This window comes from Pan troglodytes, chromosome 21 (assembly GCF_028858775.2).
Source record: "Pan troglodytes isolate AG18354 chromosome 21, NHGRI_mPanTro3-v2.0_pri, whole genome shotgun sequence".
Lineage (NCBI taxonomy): Eukaryota > Metazoa > Chordata > Mammalia > Primates > Hominidae > Pan > Pan troglodytes.
Genome location: NC_072419.2, coordinates 55211088 through 55232731, shown reverse-complemented (window position 1 = coordinate 55232731; position 21644 = coordinate 55211088). Strand labels below are relative to the sequence as shown.

General features: G+C 44.0%; 1 protein-coding gene across 7 annotated transcripts in view; it reads right to left on the bottom strand.

The window, feature by feature from the left end:
* The window catches only part of ARFGEF2 (ADP ribosylation factor guanine nucleotide exchange factor 2), a 113414-nt gene that overhangs the window by 80718 nt on the left and 11052 nt on the right, over positions 1-21644 (bottom strand). For 4 of the 7 annotated variants that reach the window (XR_010154276.1, XM_016938087.4, XM_016938086.3 and 1 more), the window contains exons 2-6: positions 14871-14901; positions 14115-14238; positions 4653-4799; positions 3239-3418; positions 2337-2571 (exon numbers count right to left, since the gene is read on the bottom strand). Coding sequence is in view for 4 of the 7 variants with exons in the window: in XM_016938087.4 (XP_016793576.1) it covers positions 2337-2571; positions 3239-3418; positions 4653-4799; positions 14115-14238; positions 14871-14901 (717 nt within the window). In the remaining 3 variants the exon portion in view is untranslated. The remainder of the gene's footprint in view (positions 1-2336; positions 2572-3238; positions 3419-4652; positions 4800-14114; positions 14239-14870; positions 14902-21644) is intronic. The other 3 variants (XM_016938089.4, XM_063803089.1, XM_063803091.1) reach the window with 1 other exon arrangement.

The following is a 21644-nucleotide window of genomic DNA, read 5'->3' as shown; positions in this document are numbered from 1 at the left end:
AGGCACTAGAGCTCAGGCCTTTCACTGGGCCTTGATGCCTGGACTCCACTCCTGGGTACGTGTCTCCCTTGTTCAACTCCCTCTTCTGAAGGACCTGTTCTTTCTTTAGAGCCTAGTCCTGAGAACTGGAAGTCATTTGCTCCTTTAAGATTGACTGACTGATTTAGAGATGGGGTGTTTATTTATTTAGAGAGGGGGGTCTTGTTTTGTTGCCTAGGCTGGAGCACAGAAGGCTATTCACAGACACACTGCAGCCTCAAACTCCTGGCCTCAAGTGATCCTCTTGCCTCAACCTCCCAAGTAACTGGGAATACAGGTGTGTGCCATGGCACCCAGCCCACTTGCTCTTTTTAAAGGTAACAGCACACTTCCGTTCTGACCCACTATTTGCAGGTCTGGGGTTTCCTTCTCCCAGGCAATCTGATTCCCATGTTCCTGGGAAAGTCTCACAGGATGCACCAAGTATTGGCCACAAAATCCACAGCAACATGCTAACAGCAAATTATTTTCTCTTTGTTAGAGCAGAACTTCAAGTTACTGTGTTTCTACAAAATTATATTCTAGCAATAACGTTTTTTCCCCATTCATTCAAAAAATGTATTTGCTCAATGTCTGCTGCGTGTGCCAGGCACCATTCTAGGTGTTGGGAATATGGTGGTAAGCAGGGCAGCCTAGGCTTCAGTCCAGGAACAAGTGAACAGAACCCTTCAGTAATTTCAGGTATTGTAAGTACTATGGAAAAAAATAAAAGATAATGGGACAGATATGATGACGAGCTACAGAAGTTGATCAGAGAAGCCTCTCTCAGTCTGAACTGAGAGACCTGAAGATACAAGGGGTTCAGAGGCAGGGAAGGGACAGTAAGTGCAAAGGCACTGAGGGAGAAACAAGCACAGCCGTTCAATAACCAGAAAGGGCACCTGTGCATTGTGTAGCAAAAAAGAGAAAGAGAGGTATAAGCTATGAGGACAGGGCATGGATTTCAGTCAGAATGGCACAGGATGGGGAGTTACCAAAGGGGTTTGAGCAGGGGTCATGCTCTAATTCACGCTTTTAAGAGATCACTTTGGCTGCTGTACAGAAAATGGGCTAAAGTGGAAGCACTTTTATGCAGCTCAGAGAGACTTGGTTTTATATCTGCACAGCTATGCTTATTACAGTGTATTTAAATATTAATATTTATTGACTGATCACAGCTTAATAAGGGTTACAGTAAAAACCTGGTCCTTTCCCTAGAGAGTTACAAAGGCAAAGATGATAACAGACACAGAGGGTGGGCCGGGGGATTCTGAGCACCTTCCTTAGGACTCTTGACAGCAGGAGTAAGTAGAAGGCAACTCCGTGCTCACCCTGAGACAAACACCACTCTTGGTGGCAATTTTTTCTTTTGTGCTTTCCTTGAGTAAATGAATACCAAACAACATTCCAGCAACAACACTTGGTCTGTTCTCATGTACATCAAGCAGTCTGGTAAATTATAAAGGAATAAAACCTGCTCAAATATGTGCACTCCAGTAGGGAACATACTACCAACAGAAATCATTATCAGTAATGTGGCTGAAGAAGAAATGAGATCAGTTATGAAGACAGGTCAGATATTTTGTATAGAACAACCTGCTTGAGTGAAGAAGCATTTGACAGAATCACTTGGGAAAGGAAATTCCTGAAAAAATACCAATTTTGGATCTGGTTCCTACAAACTGCCCAGGGAGAGATATGAACAGTCAGAAGTATCATCTTATAACAACTCAATCCAGTATTTCATTTCATTTACTTTAAGAATATAATCAGGTGTGGGTTAGTCTCTCACTTAAAAACCAAACAAAAACAAGTGATGTACATGGTCACCAGAAGAAGAAAACAAAGCTATCTGTCCATCTGTCTATCCGTCCATCCACCTGCTACCTTCTGGCTCCTTCCATGGATATCTATGAGTGGCTACTGCTAGGCACTGGGCAAGGCATGGAGATCCAGTGTAGACATGAGAATCTAAGCCCCTGTCCTCCTGTGGACACTGAGTGACTAATCACCCAATCAATTTACTGAAAGATAAGTGTCCCAACCTGAACCTGTTACACTGACGCTGACATGAAGAAGTAGCAGCTAGATACATCCCAGTACTATTTAGAGAAAACAGCACAGCTGACAACGGGACACTTGACATCATGCCTCACTGGTTGTGTTCCCTAAGAGAAAAGCAAAGGGAAAGGCCCAGAAAGAGATAAGCTGTTATCAGAGGTTTCCTTCAGATGTTATGACATACACTTCTTCTGCCCCTCACACAGGCTGATTCCCTCTCACACTTGGAAAAAGAGCGATACCGTATCAGCCCGTACCTGACAGTGATGAGCCTCTTTCTCTGGGTGCGTCTCCATTTTCTGTGCTTACTTTTCCAGAATCACTCCTGGCATGTTCACCGTTGGTTAAATCTGTTTTTTCGGGAGTTGTTGGTTTGCTTTGTGCCTGACTGTGCTTCAAACGAACAAACTTTGGGGATACTGCTGCAGCTTGGATCACAGGGGACTGGGGTTTTGACTGGATTGGTTTTTCCAGTTCTCTGGCCTCCTGCAACTAAAAGGCAACAAAAGGGGGATACAGCATTTTGGTAAGGAAGAAAAATTATGCCAGCCTATTACTTAAAAAATTTCCTGGGCTGGGCGCGGTGGTTAACGCCTATAATTTCAGCACTTTGGAAGGCTGAGGCAGCAGGAATTCTTGAGCCCAGGAGTTCGAGACCAACCTGGGCAACATGGTGAAACTCTGTCTCTATAGAAAATAAAAAAATTAGCTGGGTGTGGTGGCACATGCCTGTAGTCCCAGCTACTTCGGAGGTTGAGGTGGGAAGACTGCTTGAGCTGGGAAGGTCAAGCCTGCAGTGAGCCATGATCATGTCACTGCGCTCCAGCTTGGACAACAGAACAAGACCCTCTCTCCAAAAAAAGAAAAAAAGAAAAAAAAAAGAAAGAAAGAAAGAAAGAAAAATTCCAGCCAAAAGGATAACATATTTAAAAGGAAATAAATTCCTTTGACAATCTCCAAACAAATTCTGAACACAAATTTCAAAACCCGTTAGTTTCTCTGATTTTTAAAGCAAGAACAAAAGCACAGTACAGAGAATCCACAGGAAGAAGGGGTAGCTTTAAAATGCTAGTGATTCTTCACAGGCACCAAGGTCACACATGATAGAGTTCAGAGAGCAATGATGTCTTGCCCCTAGCACGTAAGTGCTGTCACTCACCACTTGGTTCTCCATGCGGGTGAAAATGACGTTCAGCATCTGAGTAAGGGTAGCCTTGGCAGTGGTTTGATTGATGAGATTTTTGCTGGCCAAATAGATATTGTAACATGTTCTCACTGTCTGCAGGATAGTACCCTCATGAATTTCAATGTGTGGGGAAGTCACTGCAGTCAGAAGAGCCTAAAATAGAAATCCGCGACCTTCACCATCAGGAACGCACATCACCTTCCTGCCCTCCTATGGCCACACTTTTCTAGAGGGTCTGGTTTTGTTTTTCTTTTCTGTGTGCTTTTTTCAAATAAATTGTAAGATGGCTCTGCAAATTAAACTAGGTGATTATTATGAAGAGCCAACTCCTATGGCTGTTAGTTGAAAAACAATGAACAGTTCTATGAAATCCAAATCACTCGAAACAATTAAATTGTGTTGCAGCAGGCTTTCTACTGGCTCACTTTTTAAAAAGCCAAACTTCCAGCCAGGCAGGGTGGCTCACTTGAGGTCAGGAGTTCAAGACCAGCCTGGCCAACATGGTAAAACCCCATCTCTATTAAAAATATAAAAATAGTCCAGGAGTGGTGGCACACACCTGTAGTCCCAGCTACTCGGGAGGATGAGGAACAAGAACTGCTTGAACCTGTGAGGTGGAGTTTGCAGCGAGCCGAGATTGCACCGCTGCACTCCAGCCTAGGCGACAGAGCAAGACTATGTCTCAAAAAAAAAAAAAAAAAAAAAAAGGCCAAACTTCTGAATTTTAATACTGATTGAAAAACCTACAATGAATAATACAGACAATTATCTCATGACATATAACACTCCAACGTGATCTCACCCAGATTAATCAGAAAATAAACGTTTCGATGGTGGTCAGTTTCCCAATTCCCTAGTGGGCTTTCAAGGGAGCTTTAAGAAAGGTTTATCTAGCATGGAGCCCTCCCCTCATAATGTTAATACTTTCAGGACTTAATATTTGGATCCTTGGCTACACCTGTCCTGATCCTGTTCTCAGACAAGCAGATGGTACTATCTGTGCCAAACCATTCCTGGCAGCAGAAATCGAACAGGGAAGTAGGACCGAGGCAAGTCAGAGATAAGAATATCAACAAAGACCCACTGAGAAACCCACACTGGGAATCCAGGGTTAACCAGAGGATTTCAAGACGATTTAATTCACAAGAAATTTACATTGTTATTAGCTGAACAGTTTACTTTGAAAACACACCTGGTTCCATTTTTCTTGTCTCAGTCCACGCTAATAAATTCTGACACCTAACAAAAGATCTAAGTGATGCTTAAATCTTTCTGTTCCACCTCAGCACCACCTGAGACAACTAACACATGGTAAATTAGAAATCCAGATTCCCACAGGGACTTGCTTTCTAATTTAAAAACCAGACAGGCAAACAAATAGGCATACCTTAATTATTTGTAACTGAACCCCTTCATCAGTCTGAGGGCCCTGAAAACAATTGCAAATGGTTTCAACAATTCTGTCTATCAGCCGCTTCCCAGGGGCTCCACTGTCAGGGGCGTTGCCAGTGATGTGCCCGTATGCGATGAGTTTCTAAAGAGAGAAAGAACAGAGATTATACATTTCTGCTTGGCTAGGACTGAGGCCTTCCATGGCAGCCCACAAGAGCAAAAGACAGGCACTTCCAGTTCCTACAGAGTCCTCTGCTCCCCAGGAGCCAGGCAGGCATAACCACTCTGTGACTGCAACCTTCGTCCTGTCGCCTGACAGCAAAAGACGCCTGGAATGGTGATACAGTATCCGATGAAAAATGCAAGGTATAGAGCACTCTCCAGTACGCAACCATCACTGCAAGCCTGAGGAATTAATAGCTACACATAAGACAGAGAGATTAGTGGTTGTCTAGAGTTAGAGGGGTGGTGTAGGGAGACATAGGGAGTGATTGTCAATGATAACACAAAAATGGTCTAAAGTTAGGTTGTGGTAATGGTTGCACAACTCTGTCAATAAACTAAAAATCACGAAATTTTGTGTGTGTGTGTGTGTGTATATACATATATATATATATATATATATATATATATATTTTTTTTTTTTTTTTTTTCAGACAGGGTCTTATTCTGTTACCTAGGCTGGAATGAAGTGGTACAGTCATGGCTCACTGATGCCTCCACCTCCCAGGCTCAAGCAATCCTCCTACTTCAGCCTCTTGAGTAGCTGGGACCACAGGCACATGCCACCAAGCTAGTCTAATTTTTATTTATTCTTTGTAGAGATGGGGTCTTGCTATATTGCTCAGATTGGTCCCAAACTCTTGGGCTCAAGCGATCCTCCTGCCTGTAATCTCAAAGTGTTGGAATTACAGATGTGAGCCACCGCGCCTGGCTTGAATTACACTTTCAATGGATGAATTGTATGCATGTTAATTTTATCTCAAAAAGCTGTTAAAATTATATATATACATATGAATATGTATTTTCTTTCAATGGAAAGATACCTAAGAAACTAATAACATGGTTGCTTGAGGGAGGAGAACTAAGTAGCTGTGAGCTGGGGTGGGACTAGGACACTCTGTAGTACATCTTTTCATTTTTTTCAATGTTGAATCCTGTCAGTGTATTTTCTATCCCAAAAATTAATGTAAAAACTTCATCTGCATAAAAATAACTGCATTTCACACCTACATCAATAGTAGTGTGTGTCACCCACAAGCAGCTGCTTGGAACGTGCCGTCTCTGAGAGGTTACAGATTGGTCTGTGCCACCTCACACACAACCAGGATGTCAGCATGGAGGACAGAGCTGGAAGGAACCTCAAAGGTCAGCAGCAGGATGATTTCTAAGCCTGGCTGAGAAACATAATCACCTGAGGGAGCTCACTAAAAACACAGGTTCCTGGACTCCGACCCAGACCTACTGAAGCAGAACTTCCAGGTGGAGCCCAGGAATCAGTGTTTTTCTCCAAGCTATCCAGGTTATATTGATGGTTGATCAGATAAAAGAATCACTCATCTGGCACATATACATGTGAACTCTAAGGCATTCTCTGCCTCCAGTGACTTGGTGAAGACTCCTAAAACTGCTGTTCTGTTCTTTCCCCTTTTTGGCTTCTACTGGTCACATGCTTCTGCCCCCACCAGGGGGACTCAGGTTCCTGAGGTTATCTATAGAGCAGCCACCACTGTGGGAGGAAGACTGGCCGCTCTGCAAAGGTCCGACACCGTTTCTCAATGGCTTTTCCCCTTCCTTAGCTAGTGAAGTGTCACCACTCAACAAGCAGAAAGAAAAATGTATTGAGAGAGTGGCTGAGAGTAGAAATGCAATACTACTGGATGGAGTGACTGAAGGAGCAGGAGAGAGGCCTGCGTACACTCTGCTCCTCAAGTCCAACCCCCAAATCTCCAGGTGGGGGGTGTGGCCTGTGAAGGGCAAGTCCAGATGCCCTTTACCTCACCCCTCACATTGCTGCTGCAGGTGCAGGCTTCCTAGGAGGGCAGGGCTGTCTACCTGGAAAATGAGCTCTGGTTTTGACATTGCTTGTTCTTACATCTAACAGACTCAAGTCTGTTTTGTGCACTGGATTGCAAGTGGGGTGGTCTAGGAACTCCTCAAATGTGAATGCTGAAAAGTAGGCTGCAATACTGATGCCACAAAGCAGGCTGGACATGGATTACTACTTTCGCACTTTAACTAAAGTATGAAAAGGACAGAAAGTATCCTCCCCTCTACAGACTCCTTAAGGGGCACATTACTCTTCAAATCAGAAAGGGTTTTAAGCATGACTTCCCCCTTCATCTGTGCAGTGAGACAAGGCCAGGAGAAAGGAGAGTTCCTGTATCCTGTGGATCTTTCTGGTTCTGCTTTCTCATCCTTCTTTGTGACAGACCCTGTTCTGGGCACTGGGGATACAATAGTAAGATAAACGTAATTATTTTTCTTATAGAGTCTATATTCTCCAGGGAGGTGCACCAAAGCTCAAAGTCCTAACTGGGACCTACAGGGCTGTGTGTGACTTGTAGATACTGCCCCCTATCTCCCACTATCCCCCAGGTAGATGTCCCCACCTTGTTCCTTGCTAACGCAATGAGCAGCGGGAAGACGGACAGGGAGGGAGGCCTCTAGGCAGCTGGCCCACTGACACATGAGTCAGGGCTTGCACAGGGACATTCTGCCATGGAGGTGAAGATGATGACAATATAATACACTATAACAGGCCTTTATAGGACTCACTGCATGAAGGAAAATGCTATGCGGTTGGTTTCTTGGTACAGAATAGGACATACTTAGTAATAAACAGAGGTTGGAGTAAGTAAGCTATATTACAAGTTATCCCAGCCACATGAATGAATATATTTGGTACAAATTAAGTCTTCTACCTCACTGGTCTCTTCTGAAGTTGGTTCTATTTACTTTGTCTCAGTGATAGGAATCCAAAGAGTCACCTCTGACCAGAGAAACTGAGGCATGTCTCCATGGAGGCTTGCACAGAGATGTTCACTATAACCCTGTGTGTGAATGCCTCTGTACAGGGGAGCGAGAGATGGAATGGTGGCATGACACGTCATATGCCAGTCAAAAGAATGCACTAGATCCACATGGAGAGATATAGCTAGAGCCTAATAACGGTGTTGAATGTGAAAAGCTGCAGAGAAACTTGTACAAGGGATATCACTTATTGAAAAAAAAAGAGAAGAAAATTATACACCTAAACAGGCAATTGGGTTTGGGGCTGGTGGCCCAAGGAACTTCATTTTATCGGTAAAGTTCTAAAAACCTTTTAACAGAGAATGTAGTCATGTACAACTTATATAATTAAAAATTGATTTTTCATTGTGCATTTAAAAAATCAAAAGTTTTCTGGAAATAAGAGCTAAAAGATAATGTTTGTGGTATAAACAGGGCAGCTTAGATTAATGGTTTCCTACAGCCTTCACTGGGATGTAAAAAGAAAATGTTAGAATTTTATTTATATTTTTCCAATTGTCCTGTCAAAGTTGTATTTTTGTATGCTTTACAATATATGTAATTTATTTATTTATTTATCTATATATTTATTTTGAGATGGGGTCTCACTCTGTCACCCAGGCTGGAGTGCAGTGGCATGATCTCTGCTCATTGCAACCTCTGCCTCCCAGGCTCAAGTGATCCTCCCACCTCAGCCTCCTGAGTAGTTGGAACCACAGGCGCATGCCACTATGCCTGGCTAATTTTTTGTATTTTTAGTAGAGGCACCCCATGTTGCCCAGGCTGGTCTTAAACTCCTGAGCTCAGGCAATCCACCTGCCTCGGCCTTCCAAAGTGCTGGGATTACAGGCGTGAGCTACTGCGCCTGGCCATATATATACTTTAATAACAGGAACATGTGTAAATAAAGAGGTTTTTGTAGAAATGAGGTCTCCCTATGTTGAGCTCAAACTCCTGGGCTCAAGCAATCCTTCCACCTTGGCCTCCCAAAGCACTGGGATTATAGGCGTGAACCATCATGCCCAACCCATAACTTTATTTTAATTTTTGGAGGCAGAGTCTCACTCTGTCGCCCAGGCTGGAGTGCAGTGACACAATCCTGGCTCACTGCAACCTCCATCTCCTGGGTTCAAGTGATTCTCCTGCCTCAGCCTCCGAAGTAGCTGGGATTATAGGCACGTGCTACCACACCCAGCTAATTTTTTGTATTTTTAGCAGAGATGGGGTCTTACCATGTTGCCCAAGCTGGTTTTGAACTCCTAAGCTCAGGCAATCTGCCCGTCTCAGCCTCCCAAAGTGCTGGGATTATAGGCGTGAGCTACCGCACCTGGCCCTAACCTATAATTTTAAATTAAAGAAATATGAATATATTGGCAGGATATCCTCAAAAATGGTTTTATTATTCACTTGAGGCCAGGAGTTTGAGATCAGCCTGGGCAACAAAGTAAGACCCCGGTCTCTACAAAAAGTAAAAGAAATAACTAGCTGGGTGTGGCGGCACACACCTGTAGTCCCAGCTACTCGGGAGGCTGAGGTGGGAGGATTACATGAGTCCAGGAGTTTGAGGCTGCAGTGAGCTATGATCAAGCCACTGCACTCTAGTCTGGACGACAGAGTGAGACCCTGTCTCTAAAAAAAAAACAAAAAAACTGGCTGGGCACAGTGGCTCACGCCTGTAATCCTAACACTTTAGGAAGCCAAGGTGGGCTTAAGCTCAGGAGTTCAGGACCAGCCTGGACAACATGGCAAAACCTTGCCTTTACAAAAAACAGAAAAATTAGCCCGTGGTCCCAGCTACTTGGGAAGCTGAGGTGGGAGGATCACCTGAGCCTGGGGAAGTTGGGGTTTTCGGAAGCCTGATCACGCCACTGCACTCCACCCTAGGTAACAGAATGAAAGGTGTTTCCTTTCTCTAAAAAATACCTATCTTTCTCTAAAAAAAAAAAAAATATATATATATATATATAAAATTGATATGTGACCAGAAAAACTTGGGGACCACTTAGTAGCTTAGACAAGACTGATCTTAACCCCCCTTACACTGAGCCCTGGCTGTGGGGAAGCGTGTAGCAGACCAAATGCTGGAGACAGGGAAGACAGAATCTTTTTCACCTGGTAGAAGCAAGCCGCAGGGGAAGTCTCCAGGCTTCTCCCAGTGGAGAGGAAGCCTGAGCTAACTGCGCTTATGGCAAATCAATCCCAGAAGCACCTTTGCCACTCCTACTGCTGCGCCAAGCTCAAGGAATGGCAGGGCATAGCACTGATGTATCTGCAGCTGGTTTCAATTCTGCCCAAACCAAACTTTACCCCCAGATGCTGGCCTTCCATTTCTAAGACAGAGGTTACTTTGCCCACACTGGGAAAAGCCAGTCAAACAGGCTTGGCAAGGGCAGCCACCATGGGGAAGCACATTTTTTCCATTCAGTAGCCCAGGGAGCACCAAGCCACTTTCTCATGTCATAAAAAGGATGACTCATTTTGTATACTAAACAAAGAAATCCTAGTGTACCTATTATATCTCAGAGAATCTATTACATCTCAGAGAACTTCCATTCCTTTCTGTGTGTTTTTCCTTTTTTTAAAGAGACAGGGTCTTGCTTTGTCACTCAGGCTAGAGTTAGGTGTCACCATCACGGCTCACTGCAGCCTCCACCTCCTGGGCCCAAGCAATTCTCCTGCCTCTGCCTTCTGAGTAACTGGGACTAAAGGTGTGGACCACACAGCCCAGCTAACTTTTTATTTTTACTTTACTTTGTAGAGATGGGGTCTCAATATGTTGCCCAGGCTGTTCTCAAATACCTGGCCTCAAATGATCCTCCTGCCTCAAAGTGCTGGGATTACAGGCGTGAGCCACTGCACCCAGCCAGAACTTCCATTCTAAAAAGAGAGATAACCATACCCCATAAGACTCAAGATTCACAGTGGGTTGAAACAAGGCAGGGTGTGTTTCCGTTTGAAATCATACTCAGATGCAAGGAGTTCCAGAAACAAACGATTTCTGTTATTAAACAGGCCAGAACCACACGGGTACAGTCAAGAGCAGGGGCCAGTTAAGAGCAGCAACCTTTTTCCATAAAGGGCCACATACTAAATGTTTAGGCTCTGCGGGTCATTTGGTCTCCTTTACAGCTACTCCGCTAGGTCACAGTAGCAGGAAGGCAGCCACAGGTAATACATAAACGAATGGGCATAGCTGTTGCTACAGACCGAAAGTTTGTGTCCCCCTAAAATTTGTATGTTGAAGCCTTAAGCCTGCAATGTGATGGTATTAGGAGGCTGGGCCTTTGAGAAATAATCAGGCTTAGATGCAGTCATGAGGGTAGGTCCCTCATGACAGGATTAGTGTCCTCTAAGAAGAAACCAGAAACCTAGCTCTCTCTCCATGACACGTGAGAACACAGCTGTCTGCAGCCAGAAGGAGTGTACCCTCACCAGGAACCAAATCAGCCAGTACCTTGATCTTATACTGCCTAGCTTTCAAAACTGTAAGAAATAAATGCCTGTTGTTGAAGACATCCAGTCTATGATATTCTGTTACACCAACCCAAGCAGACTAAGACAGCTGTGTTCCAATAAAACTTTATTTGCAAAAGCAGACAGTAGGCCAGATTTGGCTCATGGGCCAAAGCTGATGACCCCTGGTTAAGAACACAGACACAGAGTCAAGAAGTCCTAGAAACCCACTGGGTGCAGTGGCTCATGTTTGTAATCCCCAAATTTTGGGAGGCCTAGGCGGGAGGATCACTTGAGCTCAGGAGTTCTAGACCAGCCTGGGCAACTTGGTGAAACCCTGTCTCTACAAAAAATATAAAAATAAAATTATCTGGGTGTGGTTGTGCAAGCCTGTGGTCCCAGCTACTTGAGAGGCTGAGGTGGGAGAATCACTTGAGCTCGGGGAGAATCACTTGACTTTGCAGTGAGCCACGATCGCGCCACTACACTGCAGCCTACCTTGGACTAGGCTGGTCACTTCATTCCCTAAGCCTTGGTTTCCTTGATTCTAAAATGAGGACAAGAGTAAGTACCTCAGAGGGCTGTCGAGGGGACTACACACGGTACGGTGAATGAAGCACACAGGGCCCACTACAGGCTAAGAGCTCAATGCATGTCAGCCACTGTTCTTGGAACGTCAATTACATTATCAGCACTCCCTTCAAAAGAAAACCTTAACATGCGGAGAGAACAACTAAAATTCAAATTCTGCCAAATCTCCTCAGAACACGTTCACAGCAAAAAATATTTTAGGATAGAAGTAGGACTGAAGCCTGCCATTTAACAATTCTTGGCTCACTGTATGTCTCACATAGGACAATCTGTACAGAATTACACTGAATAACAAAATGGCTTTGCAATTGGAAGAGTTGTTTCCGTGAAGAAACTCTCATCAATTCTCAAGTACATGTAACAAAGAAGAGAGATTAATAGAATAAATATTAGACCAGAGATGCCAAAAATGTGGCATGCTCACTGCCACTTTGCAGTCCTGTGCCTTGGTAGATAAAACCAATCAATCACAGTACTCTTTCTCGAGAAAGCTGTACACCTCTTCAGACACCTCTTCTACACAGCAATCAGAATACAGAATCTGGTCACCATTCCTGTTCTAGAAAGTATCGGCAAGCTGTGGATCACTTCAACATATTTTTAAATTTTATTAAACTTTACTCATTGATGTGGACTGCCCACTGAGGTCAAGAATAAATGTTCTTTGAGCCAGGTGTGGTGGCTCATGCCTATAATCCCAACTACTTGGGAGGCTGAGGCAGGAGGACTGTTTGAGCCCGGGAGTTAGAGGCTCTAGCGAGCTATGATCAAGGCACTGCACTACAGCCTGGGCAACAGAGTGAGACCCTGACTCAAAATAAACAAAAGAGAGAATAAATGTTCTTTGGGGTAATCAGAAACCTAAGGAGTAGGTCCTGAGCAAAAGTACAAGAATGGTGGGCCAGGAATTAAGAAACCCAAGTTATAGTCCTGTTTCTCGTACTACCTGTATATTACTGGACAAGTCACCTTAACTTCTCTACTCTTGCTTCTTCTTCAGTAAAAGGTAATTTACAACAAAGTTACTTGTGACTCTAAATACAGTCAGTCTTCATTATTTGCAGCTATACTTGCAAATGCACCTACTCACTAAAATTTATTTATAAGCCCAAATCAATACGTCTGGGGCTTTTTTGGTCATTTGTAGACATGCACAGAGCACTAAAAAATTTGAAATCACTTGATGTTCATGTTCCTGAGGTCAAACAAGGCAACACTACGCCTCCTTGTTTCACTCTCCTACTGAAAACAAGTATCTTTTTAGTGGTGTAGTTAGTGCTGTGTTTTTTGCATTTTGGTGCTTTTTGTTGGTGATTTTGCTGTTTACAATGGACCCCGAGGGTGTGCTGATGTGCTTTCCAGTGTCCTAACAGCAAGAAGGTGGTGATGTGCCTCACAGAGAAATTACGTGTGTTAGATAAGCTTTGTTCAGGCATGTGTTATAGCACCGTGGCCCCTGAGTTCAATGTTAATGCATCAACAACAGATATTAGATAGTCTCTTTAAATAGAAACACATGAAGACTAAAGGCTTGCAGGAACCTAACCCTGTAGTTCCTCTAGGAACAAAGATTCAATGTTTGCTAATTCAGTATGGGAGGTGACTTTATAGCACATAACTACCAAAAACAACAGATTCAACTGTCTCTATTTCTCTACTTGATATGAATTTTAATGCCATTAAGAAAGAGGCTTTTGAGACCAGCTTGACCAAAATAGTGAAACCCCATCTGTACTAAAAATACAAAAAATTAGCCGGGCGTGGTGGCGGGTGTATGTAATCTCAGCTACTCGGGAGGCTGAGGCAGGAGAATCCCTTGAACCCGAGAAGCAGACATTGCAGTGAGCTGAGGTCGCGCCACTGCACTCCAGTCTGGGCAACAAGAGCAAACCTCCATCTCCAAAAAAAAAAAAAAAACAAGTAAGAAAGAAAGGCTGAGCCAGGAGGTGTGGTGACTCATGCCTATAAACCCAGCACTTTGGAAAGCCAAGGTGGTAGGACTGCTTGAGGCCAGAAGTGTAAGACCAGCCTGGGCAACATAGCAAGACTGCATCTCTACAAAATGGAAAAAATAAGAAAGAGGCTGTATAAAAATGCCTTATGTGTCCATGTGTGTCAAATATTCCAATTACTGCTAAAGGTTTCATTTAGAAAAACATACACAAGACATGAACAAATAAGATATTTCTAGGGGAAAAAATTTCTGGTTTTAGCTAAAGAGCTCACACCTTTCTCTTTTCCCTCCCTCATGAGATCTCCAAAAAGAATACGTTAAATTGCTCCTTTCTGCATCGCCTCTGACAGCACTGAGTGCCAGGGTGGTCCCCAGCATAGTTCTGTGTAAGGACCAACTGTGGCTTGGAGAGAACCCCCTTGACAACACGAAGTTTAAACATGGTACCTGCAAGCAGTCAAGGGATGTGCTGACTACCCTTGGGGACTTGGACTGGCAAGCTAGCTCGAATGGAAGAAAATACTTGTCAGCTTCAATGAAGTTTGCCTTTGGTGGTGCAGCAGTGCCAAGCCTAGGAGAAAAGCAAGAGAGGGTCGGGAGAAGAATTGAATTTTCTACACCTTACTCTAACTTCCCATTCCATCTGCAACCATTTAATTTAAAGTGCCTGCAAACTATATCCTGGGGCTAGGCATTAAAAGTTGAACACATGCATTAGCAAAAACACCACTGAAGTGCCACATGCAGAGAGCAAGTTCTCTGATTGGCATGCTGAATTAACAACATCCTGGACTGAATCCTGGTGGCAGCCACGCCAGAACTATATCTCTGAAATGTGACTAATGGCCTTCCTTACTATGAAGATCAGGAGTAGCCACTCATGGTGCAAGCTGTCCTCATGCCTAAGGAAGCAGGCCATATAAGAGACAAGGGCTTTGCCTGTTCTGTTAAGAAAAGATACAACAGCATTACCTCGATCTTGATCCTTCCTTCCAAGTATACAAGTACTGAGGCAGTAGCCTGTGAACCTAGCATCAGTTCAAATATACACAGTTGTGCCGTGTGCCTAGCACCATGCTTGCAGAGTGTGTGCCACCCCTGAGGATTGGAAATATGAGAAACCAAGCAGAGAAAGGGGCTCCCCCAGTTGCTACCTACTCCCTTCATGCCATATCTCAGCAAGGAGGTAGTGCTATAGCTTACCTCTGCTTTTCTATTTCTGCTTTAATTTCATCTGGTAAGGAAGGAAGAAAAAACACATTAGGAAAATGCAACATTTATGTAAAGGAAAACTTTACTAAAAGATATTTGGAGACCACTGAAAAGATTGTTAATGAGATGTTTAAATACAAAAATGCTGATATGAAGTGAAAGAAATAATTGTAACAGCAATAATAATAGCTAACACTTACATGGAGTGACTGGCTAGGCATTACTGTAAGTGTTTTAGCTCATTTAGCCCTCACAACGATCCTATGAGGTCCATACTCTTATTATATCCATCTCATTTAGAGGAGGATTTCTCAGCCTTGGCACCACTGACATTTGGGGATGAAGAATTCTTTGTTATGAGGCTGCCCTGTGCACTCTAGGATGTTTAGTAGCATCCCTGTCCTCCATCCACTGGATACCAGGAGCACCCCTGACCCCTCTGCCATCTTGAAAACCAAAAACGTCTGTAGACATTGCCAAGTGTCTCCTGAGCAAAACTGCTCTTGATGAGAAGCAATGATTTTGATGAGGAAACCAAGGCACAGGAGGTTAGGTAACTTGGCTACTGTTGCACATCAAGAACTAGGGAGCCAGAATTTGAACCGAGGCTTTCTGGCTCTACAGCCACGTTCTTACCTGTTTCTTGTTCTGCAGAATGCATGTTCATGACAGTTAGCTGACACAATAACATGGTAATATCACAACATCTCAACTGTGTGCAAATATGCATAGAAGACTGGAAACCAATATAACAAAGTATTGAAACCAATAAAACATTGAAAGTTGTCTAAGTAGTGGGATGATGATTTTTTCTTTTTTCACATTTTCTATGATAAGCATACATACTTTTTCTTAATCAGCACTTTTAAAAACAATTATAATAAAATATACATAACCTAAAATTTACCATCTTAACCATCTTTTAAGTTTACAGTTGAATGGCATTAAGTACATTCACATTGTGCTAAGGCACGTGTGACTTTTTTGAATTAAAATTAATTTTAAAATCTTAACCACAGAGGTTGCACTACCCTTGGCAGGGTTATAGGAATAAAATGTCATTTTTCAGAAATCACAATCTCAGAGATAGTCTTATTTCCAGGAAAACAAGGTTTTGTACCATTAAAACAACAAAACACCCTGTCTAAATACACAGAATTCCCCCACATCCACTCAGTTGAGTGTATTTCTACATGTTAGACCCACAAACTCACATATTATCAAATCGGGCTTGGGAAGGAGGTTTGTCCTCAATACCATGTATTCAGATCATCTCCAAAAGGCCAGCCTCCTTTACACAATCTCTAGAGAGCCAGTAGTGTGGATATGGCACTAGTTATTCTAGCAACCCCAGGACACGGTACTGAAGGCTGCAAATTTCCTTTTCTTAGGTAACTCCATTCTAGACTCAACTTGAAGATGTGAAAACCAAGTAAACTGACTCACTGGAAGCAGCAATTTCTAATCTTCAAGCCCGACTTTGTATATCTTATTACACACATAAGAAAACAGAAGAGAAATGCCCAAATGACTACTAGCAACCATTTTGCTCATGGACCATAAGGGTTGTGACACACAGGGTCAGAGAGCTGTGTGGCATGGATCTTGCCCCTCAGGGAAAAGAATTCACCAAGGAAATGCTCCAGCTTCCACTAGAAGAGGCCCATGAAGTTGTGGGTGATCCAGCCCATGAAGCTGGCAGCCAAGCTATCAGCTTTTAGAAACCTGTATCTATAATGCCAAGGCTCTGCTTGGGTGACAAGATATGTCACTGTGACATGCCAGAGGGGTGCTGCTGCCCAAACTCAAATGTAAGTTTTCCTTCCAATCACCATTACCTTGTTAGAGACAAGTTTAAGTCCTAAACCTATCTAAAGCAATGAGGTCTTCGCTAGCGTTGGTGCTGGCCTGTGAGCTCTGAAACAATCTGTTTTGAAATGCCACTATAGGCCAGGCGCGGTGGCTCATGCCTGTAATCCCAGCATTTTGGGAGGCCGAGGCAGGCAGATCACGAGGTCAGGAGTTTGAGACCAGCCTGACCAACATGGTGAAACCCCATCTCTACTAAAAATATGAAAATTAGCAGGGTGTGGTACCACACACCTGTAACCCCAGCTACTCAGGAGGCTGAGGCAGGAGAATCGCTTGAACCCGGGAAGCAGTAATTGCAGTGAGCCGAGATGGTGCCACTGCACTTCAGCCTGGGTGACATAGTGAGGCTGTCTCAAAAAACAAAAAACAACAAAAAAAAAAACCCATAAAACAAACCAAACACAAAAGTTACACCAACTACAAAGGCCCATGGAGGCCAGACGGGAAATGTCAAGAAAAAACACGGTGGGTGTAAGATCAAAGAAAGACAGGACCCCCTCTCCACCCAGTACAGGAAGGGGTGCGGCAGCTCCTCAGCTCCAGCTGACTGGAATCTTTAGAGTCCCTCAGCTCACAGGTGCTAGTTGTTCTGATTTTTCCAGAGGTCGAAATCCAGATTTTAAGTGAAACCTCTGATTGTAATTCAAACACCTTCAATTGTTTTAAAATTATGTTAAATAGAAAAAATAAGATCTGGTGTTCGTTAGATCAGTAGGATGACTACAGTTAACATTAACCAACTGTACATTTCAAAATAGCTAGGAAAGAATAATTCAAATGTTCCTAATATAAAGAAAAAATAAATATTTAAAGTGATGGATATCCCAGCTACCCTGATTTGACTATATGAAAGCATCCAATTATCAATGCACCTCAAAAATATGTACAGCATTATGTATCAATAAAAATATATTTTAAAAATATTATGGCTTAAATAAGACTGGTTTGCAAGCTGCCTAGCCCTGAGGCTACCGGTTTGCCAATTTTGCTTTAAGGGATGGAGAAGAGCCGAGGAGAAAGTGCTTCAGTGGCTGCAGAAAAGTAGCTGCAGGGGCTAAAAGTGGCTTTTAAGGACTGTGACCAGTGCTATGAGGACAAAACATCAAGTTTTCTATAAGCGAAATGTTGTCCAGCCAAAGAACAAAGAATTAAGGAGCCAGAGGACAGAAGTTCAAGGCCAAACTCCATTATAAATTTTATAGATGAAAATCAAGATCCACAGAGGTTACAAGTTATTAAGTACTGGAGATGGGACTTAAACCCAGAAAATCAGGCTCCAGAGTCTGTGTTCTCCTGGATACCTCGACTCTCGAACAAGCATATGGAATTACTCTGTAAACTATAAATGCAGAAGAGTTTAAATGTGTGGTTTTCCTAGCACTGACACTAACCATGAAAGCTACAACCATGGTTCAAAACACTGGTGTTTTACTGCTCTGTGAACCCATCCAGCTGGGAAGGCTAGTTTACAAGCCTTCTGAAATCTCCAAAGTCCGTTTCTGGCCTGGCATGACCACAGCAAAGGTAAAACCTGGTTTTGGAATGGGAATGAGCAAGGGTTGACAGGACTGGCAGCAGCAGCAGTGCAGGGCACAGGGACCGAAGAGAGCAGCCCTCTCCTGTGACCAGGAAAGAGTTGCTACCTGGAAGAGTAACTGCAGAAACCCAAGAAACTCCAGTTGCAAATCCTATGTTCACAGATTTTCTTTGGTTTTCTAAATTTACCCTTAAGTATTCCCACAAGAATTAGGAATTGCTGCACTTTCTAAACTACTCTTTGTTGAAGAAAAAAAAATCTTGAGGCCAGTCCCAGTGGCTCACGCCTGTAATCCCAGCACTTTGGGAGGCTGAGGCGGGCAGATCAGTTTAAGCTCAGGAGCTCAGACCAGCCTGAGCAACATGGTAAAAAGACTTGGAGTCCATCTAATAAAAAAGAAATAAAGAAAGACACTCTTGAAAAGTCTTCTCCACTAGGCCCAGTAGGGGCCCAGATGATAACGGCATCTTTGTAAGGGATGGGAGGAAGCCCATGGAGGGGCTGGGAGAGGGCGGCCTGACTCAACTTTTCTTCGGACAGATCACTCTGGCTGCTGTGAGGATAAAGAGGAAGGTGGCCAGGACAGAAGCAGGGAAACCAATCAGGAAGTTACTGCTAATAATCCAGCCTAGCAGCAATGGGGGCTTAGAGCAGGACAGAGCCTGTGCAGGTGGAGAGAAGGCACAGTCTGAAGCACACCAGCACCTTTTGTTTTTGTTTTGGAGACAGAGTCTCACCCTCTCACCCAGGCTGGAAATGCTCAAATAGCAGTAGTCTCATATGGCCCAACCTAAAAGTTGGGTTCTTGATATATCTGGATAATGCAATCTTTTTTTTTTCCATTAAAAGAGGGAAGAACAATCCCAACAAAAAGTGGGCGAAGGATATGAACAGACACTTCTCAAAAGAAGACATTTATGTGGCCAAAAAACATATGAAAAACAGCTCATCATCTCTGGTCATTAGAGAAACGTAAATCAAGGCCCGATGTGGTGGCTCATGCCTGTAATCCCAGCACTTTGGGAGGCCGAGGCAGGCAGATCACCTGAGGTGGGGAGTTCAAAACCAGCCTGGCCAACATAGAGAAACCCCATCTCTACTAAAAATATTAAAAAATTAGCTGGGCGTGGTGGTGCACGCCTGTAGTCCCAGCTACTCAGGAGGCTGAGGCAGGAGAACTGCTTGAACCCTGGAGGCAAAGGGCGCAGTGAGCTGAGATCATGCCAATGCACTCCAGCCTGGGCAACAAGAGGGAAACTCCGTCTCAAAAAAAAAAAAGAGAAATGCAAATCAAAACCACAACAAGATAGCATCTCACGCCAGTTAGAATGGCAATCATTAACAAGTCAGGAAACAACAGATGCTGGAGAGGATGTGGAGAAATAGGAACGCTTTTACACTGTTGGTGGGAGTGTAAATTAGTTCAACCATTGTGGAAGACAGTGTGGCGATTCCTCAAGGATCTAGAATGAGGAATACCATTTGACCCAGCAATCCCATCACTGGGTATATACCCAAAGGATTATAAATCATTACACTATAAAGACACATGCACATGTATGTTTACTGCAGCACTATTCACAATAGCAAAGACTTGGAACCAACCCGAATGCCCATTAATGATAGACTGGATAAAGAAAATGTGGCACATATACACCATGGACTACTATGCAACCATAAAAAAGAATGAGTTCATGTCCTTTGCAGGGACATGGATGAGGCTGGAAGCCATCATTCTCAGCAAACTAACATAGGAACAGAAAACCAAACACCACATGTTCTCACTCATAAGTGGGAGCTGAACAATGAGAACACATGGACACAGGGAGGCACACATCACACACCAGGGCCTGTTGAGGGGTGGGAGGCAAGGGGAAGGAAGAGCATTAGGACAAATACCTAATGCATGCTGGGCTGAAAACCCAGATTACGGGTTGATGGGTGCAGCAAACCACCATGGCACACGTATACCTATGTAACAAACCTGCTTGTTCTGCACATGTATCCCAGAAGTTAAAAGTGTAATAATTTTTTTTTAAACGGAGGGAGAAAAAGGAACAGGGAAAAAGTGTGTGTGGCAGGGTGCCTCACAGATAGCATGGCACAGCCTGATATGGCAGAAAGAAAAGATACAGGTGTGAGACAGAGCTGGGTTCAAGTCCTGGCACAGACATCTATTAGCTGAATGATGCCAGATGGGTTATTGGGTTATTAAACTTCCCTGAATCTTTTTTTTTTTGAGATGAAGTCCCACTCTGTTGCCCAGGCTGGAGTGCAGTGGCGCCATCTTGGCTCACTGCAACCTCCGCCTCCTGGGTTCAAGAGATTCTCCTGCCTCAGCCTCCCAAATAGCTGGGACTACAGGCACGTGCCACCATGCCCGGGTAATTTTTATATTTTTAGTAGAGACAGGGTTTTGCCATGTTGGCCAGGCAGTTCTTGAACTCCTGACCCCAGGTGACACACCCGCCTCAGCCTTCCAAAGTGCTGGGATTACAGGCATGAGCCACCGCACCCGGCCAACTTCCCTGAATCTTGATTTCCTATTCTAAAAAATGAGAGTGATAAAAAACAGCCCCACATGCTCCAGAGACCATAACTAGGCACCAAGAGTGCAGATAATTCTCTTGACACCGCCATGAGAGAGGTCTTGGTGGTGACTAAGGCGGCAGCTGGCACACAGCAGGTGGTCAATAAATGTCAGTTCTCTTGCTCTTATTTTAAAACAAGTCAGTATTAAAGCAAAATCTCTAGTGGGATCTCCGTGGGATCAAGCAATGCCAAGGGAAAAGGAGAATGAGTGGAACCCTAATAATAATAATGATGATAGCTGACTCACTGATTGCCTCCTAGTGGCAGGTGCTCATTCAGTCCTCACCACAACCCAGGGAGGCAGGAACACTCTAATCATCCATAACTGTTTTACAGGTGAGGAATCTGAGCACAGGGAGGTTAAGCCATCTGCCCACGTCACAGCCAGAAGTGCTACTCTGCAGTCAGGATCCACGCCCAGGCAGTCTGTTAGAGGGCCAGCACTCCTGAGCCACTCAACGATGACAGAAGGAGGACGGTGCAGGAAGAGGGGCATACGGCACAGCATACCTGCTCCACTTTATTGCTCCACATCTTAACAGGCGTTGCCTTCCCAACTGCCAGTGGGGCAATTAGCAACAATTTCCAGGCTGGAAATGAGGGAGACTGGAGCAGGGTGGGGCAGCTGCAGCTGAAAAGCCGCGCTGTCTTTGCGGGAAATCCTTTCTGGATGTTACCGCTCGGGTCACACACCTCCATTCACCAGCACCTCTGACACTGGCTCGCATTCTCTCTTCCACTCCCAAGGCAAGTCCAACAATCAC